The sequence below is a fragment of the Pyrgilauda ruficollis genome, unplaced genomic scaffold, assembly GCF_017590135.1.
Source record: "Pyrgilauda ruficollis isolate IOZ18807 unplaced genomic scaffold, ASM1759013v1 scaffold29, whole genome shotgun sequence".
Taxonomy (NCBI): domain Eukaryota; kingdom Metazoa; phylum Chordata; class Aves; order Passeriformes; family Passeridae; genus Pyrgilauda; species Pyrgilauda ruficollis.
Window position 1 is genome coordinate 14,745,980 of NW_024524266.1, and position 23,194 is coordinate 14,769,173.

At 40.5% G+C, this 23,194-nt stretch overlaps 1 protein-coding gene across 7 annotated transcripts in view; it reads right to left on the reverse strand.

Moving 5' to 3' along the window:
• Nucleotides 1-11,784: 11,784 nt before the first annotated feature.
• The window catches only part of TAB3 (TGF-beta activated kinase 1 (MAP3K7) binding protein 3), a 43,406-nt gene continuing 31,996 nt past the window's right edge, over nt 11,785-23,194 (reverse strand). For 6 of the 7 annotated variants that reach the window (XM_041472267.1, XM_041472271.1, XM_041472270.1 and 3 more), the window contains 4 exons: nt 22,378-22,538; nt 20,112-20,205; nt 18,521-18,604; nt 11,785-16,362 (listed from right to left, as the gene is read on the reverse strand). In XM_041472267.1, coding sequence (XP_041328201.1) covers nt 16,214-16,362; nt 18,521-18,604; nt 20,112-20,205; nt 22,378-22,538 — 488 coding nt within the window. In that variant the 3' untranslated portion in view covers nt 11,785-16,213. Of the gene's footprint in view, nt 16,363-18,520; nt 18,605-20,111; nt 20,206-22,366; nt 22,539-23,194 lie in introns of those variants that run through there. The other variant, XR_005955515.1, reaches the window with a different exon arrangement.

Consider the following 23,194-nt stretch of genomic DNA (forward strand, 5'->3'; position numbering starts at 1 on the left):
CTGGTGGCCTCGGTGGTTACAGCTGCCCACTGGGGCCATTGGCAGGGATAAGCCCCTTAGGCTGGCTGTAGCTGTCAGCGTTGAATCCATTTGTGAAGATAAACAAACCAGGGTTTGCCCCTTTCTCTTATCTCAGTGTGTATCTCACCTTTCCCTTACCTGACACCCTGCTTGCAGCCTGGGCAGCTGCTGGAAACACCACTGGGAGCCATCAGGGATAATGCAGAGAGGGCAGGAGCCACAGTTTGGTTACACCCCGAAACTAAAGATGAAGTGGAGAGAGTGGAAGTAGAAGTGATAAGATTAATCCAATGGAAGCTTTAGTAGCTCTGTTCCCAGAAAATCCTGTGCATGGCCACAGGCACAAGACCTGCTCTGTGGCTTCTGTGCAGCCCTGGGGTCGCTCCTGGCTGCCAAGAGTGGGGAACTGCTGGGCAGGGCTGAGCCTGGCGGCACTTCCCACTGCCGGGCATCACCAGTCATCCCACAGGCTTCAGCAGGCTGGGAGTGTCCCTGGTGAGGGTGTGTGTACACCCCATTCCACCTTGGCTTCAGGTGTCTCGGCAAAGCAGAGTTGAGGGCTGCTGGTGTGAGGATGATGATGGTCTGGTGCCTGAAAGGAAGAAGAAGCTGTCAATCCCTCACCCCCGTCACCCTTTTGGCCTGACATGGACCTCCCACAGCAGTGGTGCACAGAGGATTTACCCTGCTCCTGCCCAAGCACGAGCCTCAAACAGTGCTACAGATTCTGCATTTACTGTTCTGTTCTTATATTAATTTGCTTAGGGATTTTTTTTCTCCTTGTGCTCTTAGTAAATGCAACTCAGGAAGAGTTTTACTTTGATTTTAAGAGGAAGAAAGTTATTAGCTTTTCAGCCTGGAGAAGAAAAGGATCAGGGAGACTTCAGTGTGACATTCCAGTATCTTAAGTGGGCTTATCAAAAGGAGGGGGAGGAACTTTTTATATGGGGACAGAGCAACAGGAAAAAGGGCAATGGTTTTAAAGTGAAAAAAGGCAGATTTAGAGCAGAGGTTACGAAGACATTCTTCACTGGGAGGGTGGTGAGGCACAGGTTGCCCAGAGAAGCTGTGGGTGCCACATCCCTGGAAGTGTCCAAGGCCAGGCTGGATGGGGCCCTGAGCACCCTGGGGTAGTGAGTGGCATCTCTGCCCCGGGCAGGGGAGCTGGAAGTGGATGACCTTTAAGACCCTTTCCAACCTAAACCATTCTATGATTCCATGACTTGAAATTCTACAAGATACACCAAAGATTTCCTGACAATTGATAAACTCCTTTTCTCCAGCACTGAAACACTGATGCATCTTTTCCATGGAATGAAGCTGGAGTTTAAAGCAAAGGCATCTGTTTGTTGGTATCTGCTGCTGCATCTCTCTTTGAAATTTGATTTTGCAACTAAAATTATTGACGCCATTTGATAGCTTAAGAACCTCATAAAAAATCCATAAAGGAATAATTTATTTTATTTATAATTTAATCATTATTTAAGATAAATATCTGTAAATCAAAAGATGTCTAGTCATTACTTTTGTTGTACTTCATCTTGTGCTTTTCCCATCTTTTAGCTGAAGGACAGCAAAGGATTTCAGTTTTCCCTCACAGTGCATTTTTTTCTTTAAGGACAGGCAAATGAAAAAAAAAAAAATAATACCCAGGACAAAGTGCTGGATATAATAGCTCTGATCCAGGGAAATGTCTTCGTTCAGAAAAGGATTTTAACTGTATTTTAACATTATCATCAGCTTTAGTGAGAAAGAAGTAGGTGTGTGTTTCCAGAATAAAAAATCAGCTTTGAACAATTTGCATGCTTAGTCCTTCTCCCCAGGAGGGGCAGGAGCTCTGAGCTCCTTGATGAATGAGAACAATGAATATGCAGATCCAGTACCAGCCTCTTAAGTCCTTCCAGGAGACCTGGTAAAAATAGACAGATCAAATAGAAGGAGGGGAAATCTCAGCGTGTATCTCACATCACTGGCTCTTTGAAATACAGAGCGCCTGAAGCAAAGTGAAACCAGTAAATGTAAGGACAGGATGGCAAAACTGGAGTAAGAATTTTTAAGGGGTAAAAAAAAAAACCAAAAAGAAGTTTGAACAAGTAATAAATGTTACATTGCCTTAAATTGTGAAAAGAGTTTAATCAATAATGGGAAAGGTACCAAAAATTTCTGTATCTCAGTATTGATTTTTATGCTATATTTATCCTTTGAAAGGCACAAGCAGGTCATTACTGAATCAAAGAGAAGAGCCCTGAAAAGCTGAGGACTTTTATCACCCTCAAAAGCTACATATTTGTCACTCAAGATCACAGTGAACATTTATTTTTGGAAAACCATTAGTTCCTCGTAGTATGCAAGGGAGAACAGTCCCGGCTGTCAGACAACAAGCCTGATGTTTCTGTTGCTGTCTGTGAGGGTTCATACATCATCCTTTCTGTTTGAAAAGAAGATTATTTTTCTAGCCTAACAAATAATTTAATTTACTTTGAGTTTTCAGTTAATCATTACCCAGCATTGCACCATTAGCAGGTTTGTGACCCTCTTTATTACAATTTTATGCAAAACCCATGGCATTTACATGTTGGACTTTGTATAAATAAACCCTGGACTAACCAGAGGCTCTGTAAAAGAAAACAAATACTGTCCCAATGGTTAAAAATTTCCCCCTCCCCTGAGGAAACCGGACAAGCTCTGCATTTGTGTGAGGGTTTCAGGGCTTGGGCTGTTCACTCCTGGGTTTCCCACATGGATCCTCCTGCCAGAGGACAACGTGCAGCCCTGTTGTAGCAGCAGTAGCCAAAATGCCCGTTGTGCAATGTTTATTTTACAACTTCTCTTTATTAGCTTGCCAGCCTGCCTTCTGTTTAATTACAGTTTAAACTTAAGTGCTTGGAAAAAAACAAACAACTCTATCCCTTTTCAGTATCTCATTTCAGTACCCTCTCTGCTTTATGAGTACTTTTTCTTAGCCCTTTTTTTTTCTTCTATTGCTTCATGAGGAAGACAATATATTCTTTGAATATTAAACAGACAGTAGGACATAAAGAACAAGGAAATCTCCAAGTTAAGCCTTCTATCTCCTTATGCTTTACAACTTCATTTCAGTTTTTCCTCTAATAGCCTACCAAGATTATGACAAACTGCTCCAGATAACCCTTTCCCTCAATAGAGATGAAATGATTGTATTGTGGTAAAAAACAGGAATTGTTTAGGGAATGATAAATTAACACCATGACAATTCATAATAAATTTCCTGGAAAAACTGACTCTGTGAATGAGATTAAGGGGAATGTGCTGTGAAGGGCTGAGCAGCACCAGAGTGGGTCAGACCCCCAACTCTGCTTGGCTCCACCTGAATCCTGTGAGTAAAGCAAGACTAAACTGGTTAAATTAATTCTGTGTTGTTTTGGTGAGTTGTGAAGGTCAGAAAAAACAAAATAAATAAAACCCCAATGCCCCAAAACCCCTGCCCCTTCTGGTTCTTCTTTTTTGCTGGTAAAAGATGATCGGGATGTTAAAAATAGTATGGTGTCTATAATTTATTCAGTTGTTTTTATTTCAGGTTTTGGTGCCCCAGTTAATAGAGATGGTATTCAGGCTTTCTTTGAAAAAAATAATTTCAAACTTTCCCTGCAGATAGGAATTATTTGACAAGGGCTTTGAGATGAATGTCTGCTTTAATAATTCTGTGAGCGGCAGTAAAAGAGAGTTACAGTGAACCTGAAACTCAACCCTAGCATCTTTTATATTCTTCCAGTGTCTAAGGCGTGTAATTTACACAGAATCTGCTCTGAAGATATTTTCTCTTTGTGAAAAAATGCTTCTTTTGCTCTTTTAATCAGACAACTGCTTCCTCTTATATTATTGACAGGTTTTGCCAGACAACGTGGGAAAATTTAGGTTGTACAGTTTAATTTCTTCTCAGTTTTGAAAGATGTGATTATTCTGTTGATTTCTTCTGAAGATTATAGGTCTTCAGGTAGAGAACTTTAAACAGTAATTATTCCTGTCAGGATGAAAGGGAGAAAAAATGGACTTGTAGGTATTTGCTATTTCCATTGATGACATTCAACCTTGCTCTAAATGTCTTGTCATTGTGTTTACAAGATGAAGTAACCTCTGTGTTTTGGCACCAACATTTGCTGCCTTTCTTAATGTACACAGTGCAAGCTGACAAAGCAAGTAACAAATAGAATGAAAAGGAAGTACTGAGATCTGTAGAAGACATGGACAAAAAACTATTTTTCTCATTGAAAAGAGAACTGAGCACATGAACCAAAGAGACTTTTTCCATTAATACTCTTCCCTTAATTTTCCATTATTGAAAATGTGCTTTAGTGCTGAAAATCAGAACTTGCATTAGAGCTGATTTATTCCATATTTTCCTGCTAAATAAAATTGGCTTCTATAAATAGACCTGCGTGTTCCAGGCTAATACCCTTTTACTCTGTGTTGTAATCTCTGTAAGTGCTGCAGTTCAGATATTCCAGGAATGCACACAGAACATTGACTGCTGGCCACTCTGCAACTTGCATTCTCGTAAATATTCCTGTAAAGAACCTTAGGAGTTGTCACACATCCAAATCAGCACTAGGCAGCTCTCAGTAAATGTTTTGCTTGTGTTCCAAGTTGTTTCAGGCAGAATTACATGAATATCCTAAATTCAGATATCTTCAGATAAGACAAAATACTGTTAAAACCTGTGAGACTGCTGTTTTATTTACCCCAAGGCTCTAATTTGGGGCAGTAATACAGACAGCATGCCTGTGACAAACTTGATGCTTGCAGAAGTTTTGGAGGGAGGCAGATTTTTTAATTTCCCTTTGTAGCTTGGTTTTGAAATCTTCTCCTTGTACCTTACCCTAAGAATTTTAATGAAATCAGTTTTGTGCAGGAGGCTCTGTTTCAGTGTGAAAAATGCCACTGCAGGCTTGATACTGAAGACATGATTTCTTGTGAGCATAAACTCATGCCATAATAAAGTAATAGTTAAATTGGGGCTGCTCTGCACAGGCTCAGTCCCAGCAATTTCACAGCTGTTTTTGGCTGAGCTGATGCATATCCAGTGTGGGGTATAATTCAATTTGAATGGACTGAAGGCAAACATCTTTTACCTTGATCTTCTGTATTTAATAAGACTTTCCATTTACCTATTTTAATTTCATGATAAATGGTAATGACCAGTTAGGCATATTTTATCTGTCCACAGAGGGGGGGTCATGTTTTCTTTTACCTCAGTACATTAATGATGATAATTTGTTCATTTCTAGTTTTGATGTAGGAAAGGCTGATTTCCTTTATTTTCAAGGCTTGTGTTATACATACTGAACCTTTTCTTTAACCAGTATATGTAAATCATAAGGAACTGGTCTTGGATGACCCTTGTAGGTCCCTTCCAACTCAGGATATTCTATGATTGTGTAATTCTATAAAGAAGTTAATTCACATTATATTGGCATTCGTTAAAGTGGATTTTTCTAATAGCACCTAGAAGTTGATGTAGGTGTTTTTAACAATGAACTATGACTTGTTGCCAATGATTTCCTCCAGCAGCTGCCCAATGGTTTGCACTGAGATGAAGATTGTACAGAATTAATTTTGGTGCATAGGACTGATCAGGGAAGCAGTGAGGGTGTTTTCTGGCAGGGTGCCCAATGCCATGGCTGGGGTCACACCAGGATTGTGGCAGGTTTGGGCTCAGCTCCTGGTGAGTGACACTGGGCCAGTGCAGGGTTTGTTCCTGTGGTTCACCCCTTCCGGGGGGCAGCAGCAACACTCTGCTGCTGGCAGAGGATATTGTGGGAATGTGTTGGCTTTGATGCTGTCCTCTTGAAGGTCAGCTGCTGAACTGCTCAAAAATAGCTTCCTTCCCTTGTTCTGTCAGGAAAGTACTTCATTATCCCAGCTCAGGATTAATGGAACTGTGTGATGAGTCTGCTTGGGAGAGAGGGATAGGAAAGCTTTCCAGGCATTCTTTTGGCTTATGGCTTATCTCAGCTTTAACAAGTGACACAGCAGCAGGGCTGACCTCCAGAGAAGGGTGCTCAGCATTTTTGTACTTGGTAATTTTACTGCCTCTAGCAAAGGACTGATGATATCAGCAGGTTTGCTCTGCACAGGGGCTGTGCATGTGGATCTCCATGAAATTCAGTAAAACTGACCACTAATCCCCTAGAAAGACAAGACACCACCCTGAGAGCCTCATACCTACAGACACGATGCCTGTCTCTGAATCTAAATTTATTCCATGACATTATCAAGGTGCACTTTGTCATATTCCAGAAATTTACCCTTGTAATGTGTGGTTTTGCCAGGATTTGGAATGGATAGCTTTGGCTGAGTGGCAGCCTTGGTGTTACAAGCAAATATTGGTAACTGCCTTAGAAGCAGCTGGGCTTGGCTCACAGATTAATGCCCACTGCAGTCTCAGATGCTGAGAACACAAACATTATACACACTATAAGCACCAGAAGTCAATTCCCAGAAGGCAAAAAGTTGATTTCTCTGCAGGTAGAACTGAACAAGAAGTTAAGAAGCACAGTTGCTGTATCCTCCTTTCCCTGACTTTCAGGCTGTTACACAAATATTGCAATGATCAGGTTTCACTAGACACTGACACCACTCTTTACCTATTTTTCCAGGCCATTCTGGTTTATTTGGATGCAGGATCAAGTGTTTGGGCACAGTAGAAGTGCTGATTGGTTTTAGACACCTTCAGGACCCAGGAGATGCTGCAGAGCAATTGTATGAGTTCATCTCTAGGGCTTCAATTCCTTTAAATTACTTTGCCCAGGTAAATCTCTGGACAGCTGCAAGCCCTTTCCAATTCAAGAAATCTTTTACTGATAGTTCTTAGGTCCTGCAGCTCACTGTGGACACTGATGTGTCAGTGGAAGTGGTTCAAAACTGCACTAGGAGAGATTTACACTGGGTATTAGGAGGCTTTGTCTTTCACTGAACAGCACCACAGCAACTGCAAAACTCTGTATATTGGAAAGTGAGAAACAAAAGAACCAATTACCTTGGAGAGGCCCGTGCATGACACCAATGTAAATTGAGACTAATTCATATTGGTTTTGCTTTCAAAATCTGTCAGGGATGATAAAAGTGATGGAAGCAGATCAGGTTTTAACTGCTCCCATGGACACAGAGCTGGAGATCTTACCTCCGACTCCTCCCATTCCTCCTCCTGGGAGGAACAGGGCACTGTTTCAGCGCTCAAGTGATATTGTTGCTCTTTGTAGGGAATGTCTGAAATTTTAGAAAAGGGCTTTGGGATTAACCTGTTAGAAATCCTGAACTATTGCAGTGTGGGAATAAATGTGACCTGAAGACGAACAAGTTTGTCTTGAAGGAGTTTTAGATTTTACCAGCATCTTCTCCTGTCAAAGCTGATGAGCAAAACCAAATCATATAGATTTAGTGCTACTAGCGCAACTTTCAGAATTACTGCAGCACATCGGGCAGCCTTACCTAAAAAAAAAAAAAAATCAAAAAATAAGGAAAAAGAAAAAAAGTAAAAAGTTTATTCAGTGAAGTTGTGACATTTAGAGCCTTAATCTAGATTGTATCTCTTCCTACAGCACACGAAGGGGCTTAATCTGCTGCAGACTTTTCACTCCTGATATTTGAAATGGTGGCAAACTGAACATGCTACTTGTATGATGTTTATGTTGGCACATTCCTGAGACTCATCCCTGAGCTAACGAACTGCACTGTGCTGTGCACCCCCTTGAGTAGGAAAGAGGAAATCAGATAGAAAATTAGGCTCTTTAGTCACCATTTCTTTATTACAAAATAATGAAAGTATAATTTATATTTTATCTGACCGTTTTTCATGGCTTTTGGGATGAGGGCAATAAGGGCACAGTGACAGTAATGGCAAACTTGGTGATCAAGTGCCCCCACAGCATGTTGCAGATGACACCAGGCTGAGTGATGCAGGTGACAAACCTGGACAGTAGAGCAGACAGAGGGACCTGGACAAGCTTAAGCAATGGGACCATGGGAATCTCATGCAGTTTAACAAGGGCTGGTGCTGCACCTGGCCTGGGCAATCCCAGGCAGCAGCACAGGCTGGGGGAAGAGCTCACTGTGAGCAGTGCTGCAGAAAAGGACTTGGGAGAGCTGCTGGACCAGAGGCTGGCCTTGAGCTGGCCTGGGCACTTATAGCCCAGAAAACAAATGGTGTCCTGGGCTGTATAAAAGAGGAGAGGCCAGCAGGTCCAGGGAACAGACTGTCTCCCTCTACTCTGCTTTCATAACAGCCACCTGGAAAGATAACCACTACCAGAAGTTAATCCCAATGTCTTGAACATTACAATATTTAATGTAAATAACAACACCAAAGTATCAACACATCTTTCTTTTGATATTCCTAACTATCACCTTACTCTTCTCACACCTCAATACTATCAATATTATCAATAAAAATAGCAACTGGCTGTAGTTCTTCACGAATTCTGTCACTAAACTCTTAATCTGCACAGTTTCAAAAGGAGTAGTTCAGACTGGCTGCCCTAGTATCAGAGACAGAGAAGCAGATGCTCTGAGAAGTGACCAGGACCATGAGAAGAGCCCATGTTTGAGGGTGCTGGGATTTCTGAATCCTAATGACACAGCACAGCTATTGACCTCTTCCCATAAGCAAGTGGCATGACAGGGGAATCACAACATCCAGGTGACACACGTGTGTGTGTGTGTATGTCACAGGGCAGTGACAGGGGCAGTGACACACAGGAGCCTGGAGAGGCCTTTGCCTGCAACTGGCAAAGGCAGGTGGAAAAATGTGATAGCTGAGAAAGAACATGAGCTTTCAACAACGTGAACTTCTACACAAGCTAGAAAAACCCAGACAAGACAGAGTTAGTATCTGGGAGACAGTAAGTTATTCCTCTGGATATGGAAAAGGTTCCCTCATTTGTCAGGGCAGAGAATTTCTTTCAAAACAATTTCCTTTCTAGAACAAATGTGATGCCAGTAGAATTTGCAAGCTGGAAAAAGAGCAAAGTGGTTATCTTTCACTTCCAGTTTTAAGGAACAGTTTTGAAAACTACTGGGAAACATTTACACACTCTGCATTCATTGCTGCAATAAACTCGCTTTCATTTTTAAAGCCAGGCACCACCACATGGGAATTCCACACACTTGGTGGTTTTTATAGCTCATGAAAACATCTGCATTTCCCTCCTTGGTGCACAGATGATTTCAGTCTCACCCAGAATACTGAAATAGTGCAGCCATATTTAGTGTAACTCCCTGTTATTGCTGTGCTGCCATGGGATGATCCTCTCAGTGGATCCCGCACAGGTGGGAGCACACAATCACAGCCAGCGAGGATGCCCGGCATCAAAAAAGATAAAAGGATGTCTGGTTTATGAACAATCAGTTTTGAGACAAATGGAGGCTGGGGGAAATGTAAAATCAGTTACTTGGAACAGCAACCAAGACATGAGGCTTCAGGATCTGTGGTGATGGAAGTCACCCAAGGCTCTCCACCACAACAGATCTCACCATGTTTCTGTATGTGCCAAGCAAAGCAAGGCACATACAGAAACTTAATTAGAAGGAAGGATTCACCAGCTCTCATAAAGCACAAGTTCTTCTCTACAAAGTTTTCTCAGACCCTGCTTACTCCCATCACCCACCTGGAAAGTGTGTTTGTGTCACCCCCACGTGGACCTGACTGTGGGCAGTGGCACCAGGCACTCCCCAGCACACAGGGTACTGCCAAAAGCAACCTCTGTCTTGCAAAATCATAGGATTTAACTCAATGGTTCAAAAGTACAGGGTAATGATTTCAGGGGAAATAAAACATAATCCCCCAAGCCATGTGCAAGACTGGTTCAGGATACTTTAGACCAATCCAGCAGAGAGCCACTGAGAGTTTGGGATAAATACCTGAGCTGCGACTATTCTGTCACTGCAACCAACACCAGAGCTTGGCACCAACTGCAGAACACGCTGTGGGGCTGCACCAGTCTGGAATCAGAATACCACATTCAAACCCATGAAAACTTTTCCCACCTAGCAGCTTTTTTCCTGAAGTATTCCATATTTTCCCTAAACTTCTTTTCCTAAAATTCTTCTAAAAAAATAAGAAGTCTTTAGTCAAAAGCAAAGCAGCACCTGCATTGCACATCTTTAATTCCCAGGCTTTGTGGCTTAGTTTCTAAAGCAGTAATGGAACCATGTTGACTTAATTTTTAAGCTAACCTGGCAAGAGACATTTTGTTAACTTCAAGAAGGAAGAAGGAACAATGACTCTGTATTTTCAAAATGGAGCTTGCAAAAGCAGCAAATATGTGCAAGGTTATAAGTCTTGCCTATCTGGAAAATTACCTGCAGAGTTTTTTTGTTTGTTTTTTTGGGTTTTGTTTAACTCAATACATTACTGTTTTCTAGAGAAACAGAATATTTTCTGAAGCAGAGTGGTGCCCCTGAAAAAGGTTTTTGCAGGTCTGGCCTGGCTCTGCTGTCAAACTAGATCATGTCATAATCACAGACCCTTCCAGATAAAATTAACAAAGCCCCTTCTTTAACGACTCTAAAAGGTTTCCATAAAAATTCAGGTAGTCCACTGAGTACATTACACTTTGAGTCCAGTTGTTAAGACAAAACCAGGAATCAACCACCTCCTTCAAAAAAGTGCACTTACAACCAGAGATGGTGCAATAAAGAATGCACAGCACCTACCCATCACAGCATGGACTACACTCACTAGAGGCAGCAGCACTACATTCCAGGAATATTTACCAGACCACAGGACAAACTATCTTTCAAAGAGCCACAGGTTTAAGACATGGTTCACTGCTGCCAAAACCAAGTTATTCTGAAGAATTAATCAACCAGTTTTATGTAATTCAGGCAGACCTGCCTCCTCATGACTTCAGGGAAACATCAAAAAATGGTGACCACTTGTTAGGCTTGTGTCTTTTGGCTCTGCATGGTTTCCATTAGCACAACATACTTTACAGGCATCTCAACTTTGGTAAGTTGGTGTTTTTTGGTTTTTTTTTTTTCCAAATCCATTTCAACTGCAATGATCTAAAGTGAAAAAAAAATTCAAATGCTTAATTAAAATATAAACGGCTCCTGAAACTGTGATAAAGTCAACTTAGCAAAAGGAATGCGGAATGAAGTTCTTACCTGTGTTTCCTGACGGGAGTGCGGCAGGTTTGAGCGGAAAGGCGCTGAAGGACCTTCAGTGTGTGTGACCAGAACCCAGCAGGGGCACAGCTCCAGAGCTCCTCAGCTGTGGAGAGCTGATGCCATGGAGGCCATGGAAACACTGCCCTAGCACCTGCCTGCACTCACATCTGTGCACTTCCACCTCTCCCCCTCTCCCAGAGCAGTGCCTTTCCAAGAGGTTAAAGCAGCAGAGGGACTCCTGCACTGCAGCCCATCACCCAGGCTACAGCAGGTAAAGCTGCTCTAGAACAACCTTCTGTCACACGTAAGGGAGGAGTGCTGAGGCCAACCTCACGCCCTGAACATGCTACGACCTGTTTCCAAACCAGAAACTGCACAGAACATCCGTCATCTACATGGGATTCCTGCTCATTCACATTCATAGGAACAGGATTTGGACCCAGGTCAATATTCAGCAATTGCCTAATGATCACCAAAACAAAAACCCCAAAAGCACTGAAACAAACTTGCTACAGCTACAGGTCCAAGTGGGAGACCAGAAACAATCAGGCTATGAAGGCCTAAAAAGGCTGTACTTTAAAAATGTTTCCTACTACATACAAGAACAAATGCAGGATGTGATGTTTGCTTAGTTTTATTAATTTATTTTTGCAGGAATCTGCAACTTGGAGTATGCACTTTCTGGAGGTACCATGCATGCATAGCCTCTGAATGCTTTTATACAATTTCATCTCTTAGTAATAAGTTCATTCACAGCATACACAAATCTAGAATGTAGACACCATATATACAGGATTAAACAAGATCGTGTCTTCTTTTTTTAATGAAAAAATTTAACAGGGTTTCACACAGCAGGAAGTATGGATTAGATACACTGGTGCCACCTTAAATAAATAAGTTTCAAGAACACAGTTTTTTAAAATTGGTTTCAAAGATACTGGAAATCCAGGATTATAATATTGCATTAACTCCATTGATTTCTGATTATTCCAAGAAAAATATTTGCATTTATGGACATATACAGCAATGAAAGCCCCAACTGAAGAAATGTGGCAAAACTCAGTCATGTCTGGGTTCATGTAGATTGACTTTTTGAAATGAAAACAAATGCAGCTGCACACAGAGACAGTACTGACTGTGAGATGTGATACCTGTGCATGTCCTCCTTCCTTGGGGAATTTGGAGTCACTGCAGTACAGAACACATCAATTCTGTGGTACCAAATTGGCTGTTGAATTCTTTATTTCCAACTATCCACTTCTCATCAGGATAGTCATGTTCACATTCTAGGGTACACTGGATTTTAAAAGAACTATCATCCTGATGACAAGCTTGTTTTTAACATATTTAATATTCTCACATTCTTTTTTAAAACATTCTTTATTGTTTTTATCTTGTCCCCATTTCAACTCAAGTATTTCTATTTCAGTTTCAAGGGATTTTACAATCAATATTAAATGTAGAAGTATTTAGAAATTGAAAAAGTGTTTAGAAATCAAAGTGAGAGATGTATAGCTGGGAGAGATAAAGTAACTGAGAGAAAAGCTGGGTTTAAAAATAAAAACAAACATGATTCAGTAGCATATCATAATCAGAAAGTACTGAGACCAGCTCTTTTAAGAATTATTACACCTTTTTACCACACCTCCCATTTTTCAAGGGAAACACACACATACCACAGACACACAGATACACAATTCAATCTAAGACTACATTTTACAAATGTAAATGTACTTCCTTTCATTTTCCTTTCCCGCCCCCTTCCTCTTCACCCAAACAAGACTAATAATTACATCAAATTAAAAGTAGATCCAAAGTCCAGGATTTCTTTTGGTTTACTATGTTCTGAACAATTTTCCACAAGTCCCACTCTAAATAAACTTTTAAAGAACTACAGCAGTATCCTATAATTAAAGGGAATTCATCTTAATAGCACAGTAAATATAAAATAAGCTTTATAAAATTTCAATGAACAGTGAGATAATTTTGAAAAACTGAATGTCCAAGTCAGTTACAAACTCTACCAATCTAGTAGCATGGTTGAGGGAAAGCTGAGTCATTAAGGAAGAAAGAAAACACAAGTAGTGCATTAACTCAATACAACAGCATCAGCATCCCAACATTCTTTCTCTCTCTCTCACACACACACACAAGTTTTATACAATACAGTGCATTTTGTTGCCAGCTGACATTAGGGTTTTATGTGCATTCAATAAATATTCCATAAACCAATCTTTTTGGTATAATCTACAATTCAGTTGGGGTTTGGATGGCATCACCTGCTTTCAGAAGGAAAATGGATCTTCCAATATTTAAATACAATTACATTCTAACAAACTAGAAATCTTCAAGCACCATGTCAAGTCTTTACTATTAACGTCTGAGTATGGGCATTTACAAGTAAAAGAATACAACAGAAGGGTGTGGGGTTTTCTTTGTTTGTTTGTACAAGCAACAAATGAGAGTAATTATAAAAACGAGTAAAGTTATTGGTACAAAGGACTTATTTTTCAATTTAATGGCGCTCACTCACTCTTCCAATGAGTATCTTGCTGTGGTGGCAGCCCTCCTTCTCTTCCTCTGGTGAAGCTGGGACTAAGATTTGCAAGTCTCCATGTAAGGTTATTGCAGTTCAGGGCATGTTTGGACTGAATGCATATTTGCACCTCCTCCTTTGAAGTAGCATCTATTCTGTCTAAAAATGGCACAACTGTATTTTTGCATGACACCCCTACTCTCATTTGCTGACTGTCACTTCAGTTGCTATCTTTTTTGTAATTCCAGCAAAAACAAATGCTTCTAGAATTTCACCAGAAGTACAAAGGAACAGAAAATTGAAATAATACAATGGCAAAGGCATCAGGATAGAAAAGTCATGAAGTTACTGGTATTGTTTGGAGTCATTTGTTATACAGCTGATAGCAGCAATGCTTCTGCTCATCTGTTTCCTAGTTCTCAGTTTTGTCAAACTGTCCACTGACATGCACAAAATTAATACCTGGCTTTTAATTTCAGCTGACAGTAACTGACAGTAACTTTCTTACCCCCTTCCACATGTGATGAGTTCCCCTCACAGCAGTGTAAATCACTAGGAAGGAAGGAAAAGTATCTCTGATGCCTTTGACTTAGTTTTGCTCATTAGTGGTGCACACTGATTGCTGGAGATCTCTTAGCTTATTTTAAATTATCCTGAAGATTTAGTGCAAGAACATATTGAAAAATGCCAGATAAAATATTGGTTCCTCATCTAAGATCAACAGTTTGGTTCTTACTGTTGTCTTTATAAACTGTGGGGAAAGAAGACACCAGATTGAGCAATGCAGTAAAGATGAGTTTTTCTCCACCCACCCCTTGCAAATGCTGCTTTATTTTAAATAAGGATTCAGACATATGATTGTTCTACCACAGCTTAGCATGTTATCACACATCGAGTGAACTGTGGTAATTGACAATATGGATGTGGCTGCCATGAGCTAAGAACAGCTTAAAATGAAGCAGTTTCAAACTCTCATGGTAAAGTTAATAGCAAATTTTCCTTTAGCAAGTCAATTACCATAATTCAGCTGAAATGCTTGGCTGCATCTCTGAATTGTGATGAAGTTATACCATAAAAACTCAAATGCACTGTACCAGCCCCTGACCAGTACACAGAACACCCTGCTCAGTCACACAGTTGTGTCACAAAATCATTCAGCTGCCCAAACCCAAGTTTGACCTCAAAGTATCGGGTGCTTTATTCCAGCAGCCTGAAGCATTCAGACAGATTGAACATCACCTTTAGAATACAGTGTATCATAGGCAGATAAGTACCAGTAGGATTTTCAATTGCAAGTCTTGTGTTCTTTAACCTATGACAAATATTTCCTGACCAAAATAGAAAGAATGCAGTGTGTAATTCTTCAGGATCTGGCATCTGCTATTTTGTACAGGCTGGTTTATTAATAATGTGCAAATAAACCTTTACTGAAGAGCTGATTAATAATTTTTCAGCTAACTTTGATCTGGGCCACAAAGTACCTTCTGTGCTGTAAACACCACGAATTCTTCACAAATTGGAAGCTGAAAAGGCCTAAGGAACTGGGTACAAACTCTTCTCAAACACAACCATGGCTGAGCCCAAGTCTTCCAAATGGAATCTGGAGTAGCCTGCGTATGGCATATCTCACTGTGCTGCTGCACAGCACAGGCTCAGAAGGCTGTATAGAAAAGCATCCTTTGAGCTTGGAAACACGACGGCCCAATGAAAGCATGCAGCAGGATTTTCATCCGCAACGCGGTAGAATTCATTCTCGGTTTATTACCAGTGTTGACACAGCCAGGTGGGCACTGTACAAGCAAACGCAATTGTAAAAAATTACCTCTGATTACACTCTCTGTAACACTCACACGGTTCCTCATTTAGTCACCTCAGGTCACTATTTCAAACAGCAATTTTTTGTAGACATAAGTTACCCTGAAAAAAAGCAGCAATTACAAATACCCTTCTCCTTGTTTTTTTTATACATTTCAAAATTTATCATTGCATTTACCTGTCTTCTTTTTCAGTAGCTTACAATCTAGAAGCACAGGGAGCCTTTGTTTTCCAGCTAGCTGTGGCCAGGTTAAGTCAGCTCTGGCTCTTCAGTTTTTCTGGTTAAGTGTAACACTTCACACCGTTACTAAGAGTCCTATAATTTTCTTTAAAAAACCAGTAGTTTTGGGTTGGTTGTTTTTAGAGCCACTAAGCAGTAACTATAACCACAGGAATAAATACCAGTAGTTATTTGCTTTCCTGCATACATTCTTCTCAAAATTAATCCTTTACATTTTCAGGTTTCGTTTTCTGCTTTGCTCACTACAATGGGAAGGAATTTAACCCTTAATTCATTTATTTTCTAGTGCAGCAGAAGCAGAAACATCCCAACACATTACTCCCACCCCGTGCAGTATGAAGATTGTTGACTGGCAAAGGCCGGGCAGGTGGACTGAAAGGTTCCCCATGTTTCCTTCTCTTACAGCTGTTGGCTTGAGAGCCTGTGTTCAACCCAGTGCAGCCCTTTCCTGAATTTCAGGTGTATCGTGGCATTTCACACTGCTCACAGCGATTTAGTGCTGGGTGATTTAGAAAGGTGCAGCTACCACAATTCCATGGGGCCCCTTCAAAGTCTTCATCTCTTGGTTGAGTCCGTGGAGTCTGTTTGGAGCTGTTTTGATGCTCTAGAGAAAAGCCAAAAGAAAACATTTTATTTCAGAAGAGAAGGATTAATATCAAGATCACACTACTGAAAGGTCACCTAATCAAACAGTCTACCTTAAAATAAACATGGAAACCTTCTCCTAAAGCACTTATAATTCAGTTTGTGAAATCTGAATATTTGAATATTTCACTTCTGTAAAGAGGCACTTAACTGTAACACCTTAAAACCAAGAAGAGAACTCATCCCTGTAAGGTCACTGATACTGCTAAAGGTTTAATAGCTTAAAGCATGTAAGTTTGTTACAGGAACTGCAGTGCCATCCTGTTAAGGTTTACACACAGCAGTCTATTTCCAAATACTTAACTACAATAACCCTGCTTCACCTGAAGGGGAAAACTACTTCCATCTTAGCTGCTTCAAGCAATCTAACAAAAGACATATTATTTCTAGCATTAATTCAGGCTGAAAAAGAATACAATCTAAAAATAAAATGACAGGCCTATTTCAATACAAGACAATTCTTCCTCATGCCTCTGAAGCAGGGATATATGTACATGAATCAGCATTTAAGTCTGTTTTCACTCATAAAATCAGTATGTATGCAAATCACACAATAGGCTTTAACCCACAGAAGCACTCAGTTTTCTATGTCTCCTGACACCACCTCAACACCTTAGGTTATCTACTCTAAGTAAGGAATACTCCCAGGATGTGGAAACACATTAGAAAACGTTAATATTTATTAACATTAACACATACCTACAAGGTATGCCTAGGATACCCAACTGCTAAATATCTGTGAACTCATGTCTAACAAAGGCCTGCAGTTTGTAACTGCACACAAAGTAATTTGCCCCACCTGCTAAGAAATGCAGCAGACCTTGACAACCACCTTGGTGCAGATAGTACTTAAGTCTTCGGAGACAAACAAAGGAAATAAAAGTAACCTCTTTGCTTAGATGCAGTGTCCAGGCCAGAAGCTGCACAGTCACATCAGCAGTGCTTGACCTCAACAAATTCCTCCTAAGCCAGGCAGTGTGGGCACTCGATTGCGTGCCATTGACTGGCCAGATGGCAGCACAGAGCACACCCTTGTCTGCCCACACCCGTCTGTCTGCCCACACCTCCAACAGCTCAATATTAAACAATATTTGTTATTTAAGAAAAAAAATAAATTGATGTCTCCATGTAACAATCCAAGCTCTGAATACAGTACAGCAGCCCTACAAGTGATCTCTGATAAGCTGGCAGACAAAACCTGGAAGCTCATTGTACAAATCCTTACAAGGCACTATCTTCCTAACTACCAAATAAAACAACTTATTTTGCATGAGTTTTGCACATTATTTTGCTTTAATACATTAAATATGGTAGTGTAATTAAGAGAATGTCTTCAAGCACCACAAGGTTAACAATTCCTTAATCAACCGCATGATCACTGCAATTTAAGGTGACTCCAGCCAGGCACACCATGGCTCACCTGATGCTACTGCTTTCCTGGACACTACCACCTGATGCAGGGAACTCCTCCCAGTATTATCTTTTCTTTGAGCCACAAGCAGCAGTTCTAAGCCTTCTCTTTCTTTTAAATTTCCACACAGTAATAATTTCATTACATTGAGGGATAAAACACTTGCTTCAAAGGAGGGGGAAAATTTCTTAATATGAATTCAAAATTCACCTACAGAAACCTTTGTGGAGTGTAATCAGCAACCAGAACCGATTTACAAACTTTGGAGAGTTAGGGAGACTGTAGGATTACTGATCCAGAAGAGCTGCTTCCTTTCCACTAACAAGTGCAGTACATGCTAGTTACAGCAAGAGGAGACACAATATTGTAAATCTTATCACACATAACATTTTCAGGGAAAAGATAGCTGTTTTTTTCAGTATCAGAGCATAGGATCCCACATTGGCTATTTCAGCTCTTTTTTCTAATAGTGAATAACTATTTATAATCAAGGTGTTATTAACAGAACATTCATACACAACAAGCTGCCTGAGGAAAACAAATTCAAGCCAGGATTACTGCACTTATAGAAAAATGTTCTGGTTTGAATTACAGACAGAAAAGTTAAATAACTAGAGCTACTTCCTGTCACCATAGGGATTGTTTAAAAAAGAAAAAATACCTCACTCAATGCCTATTTGGTGATAATGCCTGTTTGTTGACCTACCTTTTTTATATGGCTTTGGTGGCACAACAGGACCAGGCTCTATGTTATCATAGAAGTTACATGTGGCTTTCGGATCAAAGTTTCCTGTCAGAAAAGAAAAAGAAAGTGTAAGTTGAAGATTATTTAAATGCTATGCCAGTGACATGAACATCCAAAGGCTTCTTATTTTATACATCCTATTATGACATTGTATCTTAGCTTTTTCACAAGTTTTGTCACACACTTTTAGTCTTCTGTCAATCACAGTAATTTTTAGCAGGGCAATCCCATATTGAAAAATCAACTCCAGCTCAACATTTTGCATTGCCGTGAAAACATGTGAAATGTATGTCTTCCTACAGGATACTTCCTTAATAAAAAGGGACTGCATATCCTAATCTGTTTGATTCTATTTAAGACAAGTTTCTGGTACAAAAAAAAAGCCTTTTAAAAACCCTAGTAAATTTCTGTTTGCCAGCCTCTTGGTTGCAACTCATTGCTCAGTTCTGTATTACTTGGCCACAGCCTTTATCAGCAAAAAGTTAAAATTTTAAGTGAAGGATCTTCACAAAGGAGCAATTTTTTTTTAATATGCTCTTGGCAAAGTCATTTATATCACCACTTTCTTGCTAATGGAATTTAACTTGGCGAACAGAAGTATTAGCAAGCCAAATTTATTAGGTTGCAACTGAAAAAACACCCACCCTTTAGAGGTAAGTTGTCACTGCTAATATAAATTGAACTCTAAAAACTCCAAATACTCACATTTAAGCACGTCATATTAGAACCATAGGATCATTTAGGTTAGAGAAGACCTCAAAGATCATTTACTCCAACTGCTACCCCAGCACTGCCAAGTCAAACACTCCTGTCCTCAGGAGCTGCATCTATAGGTTTTATAAATACCTACAGGGATGGCAACTCCACCACTTCCCTAGGCAGCCTGCTCCAATGCTTGACAACCCTTGCCCTGAAGACATGTCCCTAATACCCAATCTAAACCTGCTCTGGTGCAACTTGAGGCTGTTTCCTCTCATCTGTCACTTGTTACCTGGCAGAAGAGACTCCACCTCATCACAGCCTCCTTTCACATTATTGTAAAGGGCAGTGAGGTCCCCCTGAGCCTCCTTTTCTCCAGGCTGAACACTCAGAGCTTCCTCAGCCATTTCTCACAGGACTGACTCTCCCAACGCTTCCCCAGCTCTGCTGCCCTTCTCTGGACTCACTCCAGCCCCTCAATGCCCTTCCTGCAATGAGAGGCCCAAAACTGGACACAGGATTTGAGGTGTGGCCTCACCAGTGCTGAGCACAGGGGACAATCCCTGTCCTGGTCCTGCTGCCACACTATTGCTGATCCAGGCCAGGGGCCTTTGGCCTCCCTGGCCCCCTGGGCACACCTGGCTCATGTCCAGCTGCTGTTGACCAGCACTCCCAGGTCCTTTTCCTCCAGGCACCTTTCCAGCCACTCTTCCCCCAGCCTGTAGCTCTGACACTTTTTGAACCCCATTGATCCAGCCTGTCCAGAGCCCTCTGCAGAGCCTTCCTACCTCCAGCAGACTAACATTTGTGACCATATCCAAATGATGTTTCTTAAAAAGTATCAATTCAATACCTCTAGATTGAAGGAGATCAACTTCTTTCAGCGTACAGTCAACATTTATCTGGAGTTGTCTGTTGAGGCTTCTCAATCTGGTCATTTCCTCAGGCTAGAAAGAAATATCCCAAAATAGTAATTGTGGGAAAGTCAGCATCTTATTTGAAACAGAAATAACATTGTTATTTGTTAATATTTTTAACAAATTTGTTATTTGTTAACATATTGTTAACATTGTATTTGTTAACAGCTTTACTAAAAACTGAGAATAGATAAGACACTCAAAGAAGTCCAACTGTCTGGCCTACTACCCCTAACTCACTTGCCCTCAAAATCATTCTTCTATTGGTATGTGAGTAGGAAAACAGAGAAGTTACTCAATATTAAAATTCATTAGTAAGACGACACAGCTGAGCTCAGGTTTATAAAACCAGACATGTTTCTAAATTCTGTATAAATGGATTACTTGCTACCCGAGTTTGCATCAAGATCATCAAAAATAGAACACAAACTGCAGCCCACATTAACTATTACTTGCTTATAACTGAATGAGGTCAAAAGTTTGTTCATTTGCAGCAACCCAAGGATCTCCAAGAAGCCAAACCTTTTAGCTCAGTATATTTAAATCATTCAGTGATGAAAGATTGCAATTATTCTTAACAGCAGAATCAGTTATTTAAGTGCATATATTTGCATATCATTAAAATCCCTAAGTTACTGGAATGCAAAGCTGTCTTAATGCTAGCAGCATCCATCACTAACACATTTAATCCTAGGATACATTTCAGCATCACAGTCACAAATCACAGAATATTCAAAGTCACAAGGAACCTCTGGAGGTCATCTAGGACTTTGTATCCTAGAAGTTTACCAGATTGGCTAAGCTTGGCTTCCCCTTGGTGAATCTATGTGACTACTGCTGACCACATTCTTGTCCTTCATGTGCCTGGAAATGGTCAGCAGCATTAGCTGCTCAATCACTTTCCCAAGGATCGAAGTGAGGCTGACCAGCCTGTAGTTCCCTGGGTCCTCCCTTTCTTGCAGACATCAGTGATATTTGCTCTCCTCTAGCCTTTGGGAACTTTCCCACACACCATTAGTGAACCAAAGATTATTTGGAGTGGCCTTGCAATGACACCTGCCAGCTCCCTCAGCACTCACAGGTGCATCTCATCCAGGATTATGACCTCGTGTATGACTACTTTGCCTAAGCATTCCCTGACCTGATTCTCTTCCATTAAGGGTGTACCTTCCTTGCTTCACACTTTTCCCAGGGTCTCTGGGACCTGGGATTCCTGAAGGACTGTAAAGATTGAACCAAGAACTTCATTCAGTATCTCAAGCCTTTTCCATGTCCTACATAACCATGCCCTCCAATTTGCTGAGCCCAAATTTTCACTGGTCCTCCTGCTGTCACCTAGGCAGTAACAGAAGCCTTTATTTTGGTCTTTGAAATCCTGTGCCAGATTCACCTCCAGCTGGTCTCTGGCTTTCCTAACCTCATCCTGGCACACTCAGTGCCTCTGTACTTCTCCCAGGTACATCTGTGCCAAATGCTGCCCTGAAACAGGTGAGACACAGAACAGCCACAGTAGCAAAGCAGCCAACAGCCCTTCTGTGCCTTCCAGCCTACACCTGGAAGTATTGTGTCAATACAGCCAGTAAGTCTGAGCTGATTTGCTTAACAACTACATACAGTGGAAGGTATTTTTCAGCCAGATGAATTCCCTTATCAGAACCACACACATGTTTGGGCTAGAGTTACTTGCAGGTGGAAGTCACACAGATAAGAAAAATCAACAAGGAAAAAAGGAGAATTCCAACTATTTCAGGCAACACTGCCACTGAAAAGTTATTTGGCACATCCTGCACATACCAAAAGAGAAATACTGTCTATGAGAAGCAATGACTCAAACAATAAAACAGCTTTTTAAAAACAGAAGTTAAACCTTCCTGCATGAACACCAAGCTCTATATAGCTAAGGCCTACTGAATAGACTTGGACATACCTTTACTGGTTGTTAAGAAACCAAGTATATTAGTTCTGTGGTTCACAAAAGCACATGCATACAACCTTCTGAAGTTTTGCTGGGAACACCACGAAAACTGCATACCTGTCCATTTCATCAACTACAAGAATTAGCTTATGACAAGTCCAGTACTTAAAACGTCCCCAAAGACTGACGATTTTATACTTATAAGTATTTTTGAACAGTACCGCAGTTTCATCAAAACACAAAAAATAAATGTGTATGTTGAATTAAAATACTAACAAATTGCTTACTGTGGGAATTGCAGTTGTACAGCTGACTCTCCGAAGCCGCCTCTGCATCAGATCATGCTCCATGCCATTGACTTCAGTCTTCAGGCGTTCAAGCTCTTCTTTCTCAAGCTTCAGTTCCTTTGCTAATCTCTCCATCCTTGCCCGTTGATGTAACAGCAAGGCTAATGTTTTACACAGAAAAAATAGTTACTAGCACATAAAAATCTGAACACTGAATTCTTAACTTATGCATAAGATTCATGAGTGACCCTTCTGGAAAAAAAAAGGTGATCGTAGACATGCAGCCAAATATCAGTGTGAAGATGCTTTCATGCCAAATGAACTACAATTTAGAAGTTCTTCCAGAATAAAAACACATTTCATACAGTAACTTGAAGTTGTTATTACCATTTTGGTCAAAGCTTCTTTTTTTGCATTTGGTCTTTCTCGTCTCAAAAATACAAAGGCACCTGTACAAGGAGACAGCTTCTCAGGACGAAACAGCAACCTAGTTATACTAATACTCTACTGACAAAAAAAAATACCAGAGGTAAGATCAGACAGTAACACACACTTCATACGTGCTGCTCAACAGCAGCTGACACACCAGCCCTGAGATATTAGCCAAATGTCAGTCCCAAATTTGTTTTTTTCACTGCTATTATAAACTGTGGTATAACTTTTAAGAAGTTTTAGCTTTTCAGGAAATATTGTAATCCTCAATACTGTAAGTTCCTCAGGGTTCAGAGGGAAAACTACAGAGCTTCAACAAAATAAACTAGAGAATCCAAAAAATAAAAAGTTGAGTCAGCTCAGGCGTTTCAGATCTTAATTTTAT